Source organism: Amblyomma maculatum, chromosome 2, assembly GCF_055883805.1.
Source record: "Amblyomma maculatum isolate TAMU_Amacu chromosome 2, ASM5588380v1, whole genome shotgun sequence".
NCBI lineage: Eukaryota > Metazoa > Arthropoda > Arachnida > Ixodida > Ixodidae > Amblyomma > Amblyomma maculatum.
Window position 1 is genome coordinate 23,952,527 of NC_139345.1, and position 10,317 is coordinate 23,962,843.

Genomic DNA, 10,317 nt, shown 5'->3' on the forward strand with positions numbered 1-10,317 from the left:
CGGCTTTTTTTTAATGTTTTTTGTGAACACACTAGCAGTGACAATGCGACACTACGAAATATCTCGATGCAAGCACCGGAATGAAGTGCCTTGCGTTGACACTCGAAGACCGTGAGAACCACCCTGAAGTCATGGAAGGCGCCCGTTTCGATGTTGTTCACTTTCTGAGGGGACGAAGCATAAGCTCATAAACATAATGCTTTCGTTGTGACATCGAGGTGAAATGCGAAATGTGAAGCGAGGAACACTAGGCTAGCTTGTTTACGCGGACGTCCTCGCTCGCACATCTTCTGTGCAGCTCGACCATTATCTCTATAACGCGAGAAAAACACGTGCTATACCATTTCTACCATCAGGTTAAGCTTCTCAAAATGATATCACTCGTTTCAGCTTGTTTATTTTTTTTTATGTGAGAAATTGTTAGTAATCGATGAGTGAAAAAAAAATGGAGTGCTGCGAACAATAACCTTACAAAAACTTTATCGGCGCATTACAAAATCCACAAAAATGTAATTTACTACGAGTAATTAATTAATTTGCAACTCATTAAGCACAGGTGCAGACATGAGTAAACTAAGCGTTACATCCCGTTCTAATTGCGATCACGCACGCGTTCCCTATAAAATATCAAGAAGCACCTGCCTGCAGGCACATAAAGTTGCTGGTAATTTCAACTAGGCAACTAGTGAAATATGTTAGTAAGCAACAACAGCGTGTTCCGTTTGCTTTTGTCGTCCACACCTGAACCAGCCTGGCAACGAGAGCTGAAAGATACACACTGAAAAAAAAAATGCATTTTAGCGAATACAGTATCCTTGCCAGTGTCATTCATTCTAACTACTCTCGGTATCACCATCCTCGTGATTATAGTCCTCATCGCTAGACCTGCATTCCTTGCACTTACCAGGTTTCGGGCCGCATTCGTCAAACTTCGAGCCCTCTCGAAGCATCAACATGGAGGCGTACGTGACGGCATAAAACCAGACTCGAGAGGCGTGCTTCATTGGTCCTGAAAGATGATAGACTGCTGATGCTATACTTGGAGACTCGTGGTTTCCACTTTTAATGCAGTAGCACACGGTAAACTTTCACGGCATAGCACAGATCACTAACACTGAATAAACCGCGCCTCACGCGGACAACAATAAGAGGCTCATTCAGTTCAGTTCAGTCGTTCAGTCGTGTCCGACTCTTCGTGACCCTATTGACCATGTCACGCCACGCTTTCCGGTCTCTCACTATCTTCCTAACATCACATAACTGCATCTGCAGTGCCTCGAGGATGCCATCTAACCATCGCGTTCACTGCCTACCCCTTCTCCGGCGACCCTCAACCTTTCCCAACATCAAATCGTTCTCCAGCGACTCCTCTCTTCTCATCAGATGACCAAAGTAGCTGAGCTTTAACTTTAGAATTTGGCCCTCCAATGAGCAGTCAGAGTTTATGGTCGACAATATTGACTGATTTGATCTTCTGGCAGTCCAAGGAACTCTCAAGAGTCTTCGCCAGCACCACAATCCAAACGCGTCAATTCTTCGGCGGTCAGCCTTTTTCACAGTCCAACTCTCGCATCCATACATCACAACTGGAAAGACCATAGCACGAGTTATACGGATCTTGGTTGGCAGACTAATGTCTCTGCTCTTTACTAGGCGGACAAGGCTAACCATTGCTCTCTTTTCCAGAAGCAGGCGTCTCCTAATCTCATGGCTGCAGTCTCCTTTCGAGGTAATCTTGGAGCCCAAGAAAAGGAAATCTGTCACAGCTTCCACTTCTTGTCCCTTGATACTCCAGGACTTGATAGGGCAAGACGTCATGATATTTGTCTTTTTAATGTTCAGTTTAAGCCCAAACTTCTCACTCTCTTCTTGTACGCGCATCAGAAGTCTCTTGAGTTCCGCTTCACTTTCTGCCATTAAAGTGGTATCATCCGTATATCTAAGGTTGTCGATACATTTTCCAGCAATCTTCACTCCAGCTGAAGACTCGTCCAGACCGGCTTTCCTCATGATGCACTCTGCATATAGGTTAAATAGGCAGGGCGACAGTATGCAGCCTTGCCTCACTCCTTTCTCAATCGGAAACCAATCAGTAAGACCATGCCCAGTTCTGACTGTGGCCTCTTGCCCTTCATACAGGTTCCTGAGGAGACAGATGAGGTGAATTGGAACTCCCATCTCTTGGAGAGCTTGCCACAATCTGCTGTGATCTACGCAGTCAAACGCTTTCGCATAATCAATAAAGCAGAAGTAGATGGGTTCCTGGAACTCTCTTGCTTTTCCCATGATCCAGCGAAGGTTGGCAACTTGGTCTCTAGTTCATCTGCCCTTGCGAAACCCAGCTTGCACGTCCGGAAGCTCCCGATCCACATACTGCTGCAGCCTACCTTGGAGGATTTTCAACATCACCTTGCTAGCATGCAAAATAAGCGCGATCGTGCGGTAGTTGGAACAATCTTTGGCACTGCCTTTCTTTGGAATGGGGATGTAAACAGACCTCCTCCAATCCTGTGGCCACTGCAGGGTTGTCCAAATCTTCTGACATAATGTATGCAGAATGTTAACAGCGTCATGGTTGAGGTTTTGAAGCAACTCAGCTGGAATGCCATCAATTCCGCTAGCTTTGTTCTTAGCAAGGCTGGCTAAGGCCCATTCAACTTCACTCTTCAGGATGCCCGGCTCGAGATCAGTGATCACAACCGTCTTATGTTGGGTTTGCACATTCGAGTCCTTCTTGTACAGTTCTTCTGTGTATTCCTGCCACCTCTTCTTTATCTCTGCGGCTTCAGTGAGGTCCTTGCCTTGTTTGTCTTTTATCATGCCCAGCTTAGCACAGAAGCTTCCTTTGATATCTTTGATTGTCTTAAACAGAGCTGTTGTGTTCCTTAATTGGCTGTCGTCCTCAACTGCTTGGCACTGTATGTTCAGGAAGGCATTCTTATCTCTCCTTGCTATTTTCTGAAAATGCGCATTGAGAACCTTGTATCTTTCTCTTTCCCCCATAACTTTTGCCATCCTCCTTTCCCCAGCTATTTGCAAAGCCTCTTCAGATAACCAGATTGCTTTCTTGCACTTCTTTTGCTTTGGAACTACCTTAGTAGCAACTTCTTGTATTATATCGCGAACATCAGTCCACATCTCTTCGGGCTCTTTGTCTTCTAGATCTAATTCTTGAAATCGATTCCTCACTTCCACAGCATATTATAATGGAGCTTGATCCAGATTATACCTGAAAGGCCTTCTAGTTTTCTGCGTTTTCCTCAATCGAAGCTTAATCTTGGCAACAAGAAGCTGATGATCGGTGCCACAATCGGCCCCAGGCCTTGTTTTTACTGCTTGTATGGCGCTTCTCCATCTCTGCAGGCAAATAATATAATCGATCTGATTCCTGTACAGACCGTCCGGTGAAGTCCATGTGTACAGGCGCCTCTTGTGCTGTTGAAAATGAGTATTCGCTATGGTCAGGTTTTTTTCTTGACTAAACTCTACTAGCCTCTGCCCAGCTTCATTTGGCTCACCAAGACCGAACTTGCCTGTAATTCCGGATATTTCTTCACTCCCTACATTAGCATTCCAGTCTCCTATGAGAAAAACGACGTCTGATGATGGGGTGCGGTCTAAAAGGCATTGCAGGTCCGCATAAAATCTCTCAACGTCAGCTTCTTCAGCAGTAGTGGTCGGTGCATAGACTTGGATAACTGTTATGTTGAAAGGGTGACCTTGGATCCGAAGTGAAATCATTCGGTCGTTTTGGGGGTTGTACCCTAGCACTGCTTTGCCCATTCTTCTGTTTACTATGAGAGCGACCCCATTCCTTCTCTTGGATTCGTGCCCACAATAAAATACATAATGGTCGCCGGAATTAAATTCTCCCATTCCGGTCCACTTGCGCTCGCTGATACCCAAGATATCAATGTTCAATCTGTCCATTTCTCGCTTGACGATATCCAGTTTACCTTGCTTCATAGATCTTACATTCCATGTTGCTATGTGATACATCTCCTTGCAACATCGGACTTTCCGGTCGCTTCCCGACACATCCACAACTGAGCGTCCTTTTGGCTTTAGCCCAGCCGCTTCATTCGTCCTGGAGCTACTTGGTATCGCCCTTGGTTCATCCCCAGTAACATGTGGGACGCCTTCCAACCTGGGGGGCTCATCTTCCGGCGCCATATCATTAATGGTATTGTGACTGGCCATAGGGTTTTCTTGGCAGGAAATACTGGAGTGGGTTGCCATTACCTTCTCCAGTGAATCACATTTTGTCAGAACTCTCTGCCGTGACCTGTCTATCTTGGGTGACCCTACACAGCAGAGCTCACGACTTCATCGAGTTTCGCAAGCCCCTCCGCCACGACAAGGCAGTGATCCATGAAGGGGAAGAGGCTCGTACGTATTTATAAATTCACCCTGTGTATCGAAGCCTGTGCTTGTGCGGTCACCCTTGCAATTAACAGTGGCCGTATGCCCGCACAGTGGCTTTCGGAATTGCGGTATATACTGTGCCGCTCGTCGCCAACACGACAAGATCAGTCTCCAAGTCCGCCAACGGGAAGCCGGACGTGAAGTACACCGGTGCATGTCCAATGTCGGTATCCAGGAGTACGTTTGTCGGTACAGGTTTGAAGCTCGTTAAGCCAAAGTCAAACTATTTGGAGCAACGGCTCATGGGCCAGAGAGGAGTTTAAATGCATGTGCCTTCGCCGCCCGGACTTCAGATGGATAAAGCAGACTTCATGGTTCAAACGGATGTTTGTGGTACCAGGAGTGGCACTGACAGCAATTCGCCAACCAATCTGGCATCGAGAGGTGAGCGACCCTATAAAACGAGCCCATATGGCAGTGAGGAGGCGGAGGACTGGCACGCAAGTTGTCCCAAGCCCTCTAAAACACCGACAAAGCAGTGATCAAAACTAGTGGCGGTTTAGCTCTGGTTAAACCTAGTTGAATTGCGATAGCAACGGCGGGAGCTTCTTTTGCTTGCTAAACTATTCTACTATCACGCCCTATCAGTGTAGAGTGCTACATTATTGGGGACACTTAAGCCCAGCCTTTAAGAGTATGACGCGAGAGCGTAAGCTACCAACCCATATATAAATGAGAAGAGTTCAACGCTGCTGAACCGAATGTGGAGCGAAATCATTAGCTGCCGAGGACCGAGCGTTCTTCTGCGCGGCTGTTCAAGGTCAAGGCCCTTCACGGGACCACGCGACGGGCCGGAACCTGGCGCAGTATTACTATCACAATAAAAGGGAAACCATTTGCAATAGCGCCACATGTAGTGGCGTCTTCTGCGATGATAGGACCATGGCGTGCACTATAGCGGCGCCAAGGGGGGCGAAGGGTGACGGCCATCACCCGAATATTTCCTGGCCACGGTAGAAATTTGGAACACACCAAATCTACAAAGCTCTTGTGTCATCCACCACAAATTTTCTAGCGCTGTTGCTGTTGGCGCGCTGAAAAACAGGCAACTTCGAGCCAATTTATTGTCTGGGCTGAACATAGCATGCCCTTGGTGCCAAACTGCCAAGGGAACGATCGGTATATTGAGCAGGAAGGCGCGCATCTATCGCTACCACCACTGCCGACCACGCAAGCCATGGCGGAAGCCAGTTCTGCGAAAGCTGACAGCGTGCTGGCGACAACACTAGGGTAGCGCCGGGACATGCGTATCATGCACGATCGCAACTACACACTAGTAAGGCAGTGTAAACAACCATGCGAACGATGCTTTGAACGCTGGTATCAGGGCCGGCTGGCATGGCAAGTACCAAATTTATATCCACAAATTGCCAGAGCGCCAGCTGCCTTCCAAGAAGCGATGTCCCATTTCCGAGGAACACTTGAACATTGGTGATATTCTTGTGTAGAGTTCCACAAGACAGAATCATGACAACCGTTTGAAGAAAGCCCTGAAAAGGTCCCAGACCCGTGGTCTATCTCTTAATGCGAACAATTGTGGCTTCGGCTTTCAAGAGCTCCTTTGTATGGGTGACATGATCAGTAAACGGGCATTGAACAACGGAACTCTAAATTTTGATGATGCCTGTAGATATAAAATTCTCAGCCAGCATTGGATCTGTTTAGGTAGTTGGGAAAATATTTTCTTGGGCCAGCAAAACGTACAGCCCTGCTTTGAGGAATTTTGAAAACCGATGCGAAGTTCAGCGGTAACAGCGGCCTCTCCACTGGCTGGAAGGACGTTGCTGCAGCACTGGCGGTGGCAGCACCCCTTTTCGACTTCTATGGCCCAAAGCAGAACGTTTCCAGGAGCTTACAATCACAGTACATCTCAAATGAAGCCGCCTATCGGCCAATCATCTGGTCACCGAAGAGCACATCACTTTCTGCCGACAGAGATAGCAAATGACCTAGTCCTGGCATGGATCGTTAAATGCCTGCGAGACAGCATAGCTATGCAAGTATGCAACGCGAGCCGGAACAGATTGCCGTGAATGGTGTGCTCTTCGAAGACTATGCCAGTCAAGTTGCATGTGGTGGCTGCATAGGAATGAACGAATGCAAGCAAAAGATACTGCTAAATTTTCGACCTGGGATCAAAGAGCACATTTTAGTCATGATTAAACGTTCTCCTAACTGAAATGAGTATGCCTGTCGTCAAGCAGCTGAAGTACTTATGATGAGATCGCCACGAGGACACCCGTAGTTTCGTGTTGGCGTACTCTTGTCCCAGTGCGCTGGAAAAGTAATCGCTTCCGTGTCCAGCTACCCAGCAATGTGGACGCTGTATGAGTGCTACCCGATCTCGAACAGCCATTTCGCTATTCACTCATTTTTTTTCTCGCCACCAGACTTGTAACGGGCTCTGACAACGAGCCCGTTCAGGTCTAATGTCCACGTCTAATGCTCTCTGGATCTCTGCTAGGGACTATAGGTACAAATCTCTGCAACGAAGCACGTGTCTGTAATATCTTAAGACTTCAGTTCACTGGCGACTTAGTTAGCTTGATTCACCTGTTTTTAATCGTCTGCCAGCACTGGTATCGCTAGGTTTCAAAAATTATATTATTAAATAGTTAAATATCAGTGGCCTGAACACACACACACACACACAAGCGCGAGCGCGCGCGCACACACACACAACGCACGCGCGCACGCGCGCGATGCAACTATATCGAAAGCTGTGAATGCACTGTAAGGTGAGGGGGATATCTTGATGACTTCCAGTGACATGGCGACTCAACAAAGCTTCTGGCGGCACCCGGAGCCATACCTGCTTCAGTTCAGCTTCCACGGTTATGTTTCCGTCAGTGGCATCTCTTTATTATTATTTAGCTCTTCTGTTTTCCTTTCTTCACCCTGAAAAAGAATGACAGACAGTGACGTTTATTAGTTTTGACGCACATATGAAACCAGTGTTGGTAACGCAGCGCGAAACTACTGCATGTACTATGTCGAGCGCAGACTGTCGGCTGACTTTTACAAAATTGCGACATTTAACGAAAACTGATAGTTAATTCATTCGGTTCATTTCGATAATAAAACGATTGTGTATTGAGGTTTTCTATTCAGTTACGGCTACCGCACTGAAACTGAAACTTATTGACACATTGAAACTTCTTTACACACTATACACATTGGCAATTGAGACTCAGTTGAGCTCGCTCGACACGCTCTACAGACTCAAATTACCTAAGGGAAGTCATGAGGTTGTGACGTCACTACCTTCTTTACCAATCCAGAGTTTTGTCACGGGACATCGTGGTTTGCTCCGAATATCCTTTCTATGCTACCGCGATAAAAAGCGGCGATGGCGTACTATAGCTGCCTGGCGCTGCGGTCAGCGGAGCGACATGTCCGCGCCTTCGCGGGTTCGTCTCTGTCTTCCGGCTGTCAAGTTATTTACTGATATCTTCTGCAGGTGGGACAACACACGCAACCTTGGCATGTCGACGTGCGCCTTGGCGTATTTGGCTTGTTCAACAGAAAAGCTGTCGCCGCAACCCAGGAACGTATCGGTAAAAATACGGAAATCAATAAAAGAAATCTTTTTCTCATTGGGGGTACGAACCCATGCCCTCTGCATAATAGGCGTGGATGCAATGCATATGTCACAAACGGTCGCTCGTAGCAAGCATTTATTTGTACCAAACAAATTCAGCGTTGCCAGGCTTCGCTTATGCCCGGCAATCGTGTCATCCAGGTGTGGCATTAATCATATTGCTTCATATTGCTTAACTGTTTTTGTAAGTGCATAGACGCTTGGTACAAAAAACACTGTGAATTCTGTTTCCGTAACTGCGATGCCAAAAGCTGTTAATTAATGTGAATCAAAGTGCCCGTAAGTCATGTTTTTTTTTTTTTTTTTTTTCTGCCGAAATTAAAACCGAGTTACAAACCTGCGTAGAAACATCAGTTTGTGACGTACATAAGCAAGACGCAGTGTAGCTGCTGCCGCCGAGTTGGGTTAACAGCGAGGGGTGGTCCATAGGAATGCAAGCGCACGAGAATTTTCAAAGTTGTTCCCATCAGTGTGCGCCGCTTTTTTTTTTTTTTTTTCTTCAACGTGTTCCCTGTTTTCCCAGTGCAACGACAAGGTTGTGCATTTAGCTTGCAAAATCCAAGCACATCCTGTAGAATGGAATGTGCAAGTATAAGGAAGGTCATTTCAAAGTCGGTGTATGTTTAAGACATCACAATTTGCGCCTGTCTGTCGGAATTCGCCTACGAATGGTAATAGCGGTTGTGAGCACCAGCTGCCCATAGAAACGAGGGTAAACAATACTTCCCATGTGCTATTTTTTTTTATTTCACTGCGAACCTATGAGTTATTCGCTAACCACTCACGAGTGCTTTGAACAATATTATAAAGTATGTAGTGCCATTTTTCAAATCGTCAATGCATTTTTAGTGCAACGGATATATGCCCCTACAACGCCTAGGCGCTCAGCCAGCTGCTAGTTTCTTTCCGAATGGTACAAGCTTCTCGCAGAGTCCGACATGCTGCTGCGGGGCACTACATTCGCCAGTATGTACACAGTCTTTGGAGGTAGACAGCCTGGATAACTATACGTGGAACTAACAGTGCTAACGGAGGGGCCAACTGATTGATCATTGGTTAAAATACGGGAAGAGAGAACCACAGACGACACAAGCGCAAACTTACATTGTTTTAGTCCATACCTATGGAACATGTTTATACATAGATCGAATCATATCACAGGGGCATATTCATGCATACACGTTATCATTTCCACATTCCCCTTTATTTCGCCTTTACTCCATATATCTTGACTCAGTGAGCGCGACTGATGGTGAACTTCACATGCTCCTTTGCCCGCTGTAGGATTAAGCCTTGCACCTATGTTCGCGCGGACTAACCAATGAGCATTTTACTCCGTCACTGGCGAACGACGCGATGGAGCTAGAGTCGCTCACTGCTGATCGTGTTTCTATGTCTTGCCGAGTTCGCCTCCTAACACAATTGGTACCTTCTATTGCGCTGTGTGCCTAGGCGCAAACAAAAACAAAGGCTAAATAGTCTCTACAGCTGCGTAGACAGTGGGCCGATCGTTATTCGTGTGAAAAAAAAGAAAGTGTTACTGCCCACGATAACTCGAATGCCAGTGTGAAAGCGCCAGAAGAGCTGACCCAACATTCTTGAAAGTGGTCAACTGTTGCCGCTAAGGTCAAGCGGAAACATTGTCACGCTGTCTATTTTAGTTCACTGTAGTATCAGGCAATGGTGCAAACGATGACCTCGACCGCCTCCGGCGTCTGCGATAACCATTGTTTGTGAACAATATGTTGGTCTATTCAAAATCCAAAGAAAGGGTGAGAATCGTAGGCCGTGAGATAAGAAATACTTATCTCATGCGCGTCATTCGCTAACATAACCAATGGAACGTTGTGATCCTCCTCAAAGCCTTCAAAAGTACTTACTCTCTTCTGGGATTTGACCAAGAATATGAAGCAGTATTCGCAAGTGCTTCCCAAAAGATGAACTGTGCAGGGAGAGACAATTAACCTGAGACCTCGTTGCATAGCGTCGAGTCGGATACGCTCTGCTTGCACAGCTGTCTCGCCGAACGTGACGGCCTATACGGCGGCGCAGCTAGCTTGCCATTCCATAACGGCGAGAAACAAGCGAAAGAAATATGAGGACGCATTGTTCTGCCTCACGGAGTTTGTCGGCAGTCGGCAGGGTGAATTATTTACTTGCTCAGCCGCCGCACAGCCTCAGAAGCGCAGCGAATGGATCTTTTCTCCAAATATCTTCTTCTGTTAAACGCTGAGACTATCGTGATTGTCCAGTCGTACGAGTCTTGGAAATACAGTGCCACTGCCTTCGGA

General features: G+C 46.8%; 1 protein-coding gene across 1 annotated transcript in view; it reads right to left on the minus strand.

The window, feature by feature from the left end:
* Positions 1 to 10,062, minus strand: part of LOC146198143 (uncharacterized) — a 22,539-nt gene extending 12,477 nt beyond the window's left edge. The window contains exons 1-3 of the mRNA XM_084593473.1: positions 9,907 to 10,062; positions 7,238 to 7,323; positions 905 to 1,009 (exon numbers count right to left, since the gene is read on the minus strand). Coding sequence (XP_084449599.1) covers positions 905 to 1,004 — 100 coding nt within the window. The 5' untranslated portion in view covers positions 1,005 to 1,009; positions 7,238 to 7,323; positions 9,907 to 10,062. The remainder of the gene's footprint in view (positions 1 to 904; positions 1,010 to 7,237; positions 7,324 to 9,906) is intronic.
* Between the last annotated feature and the right edge of the window lie 255 nt (positions 10,063 to 10,317).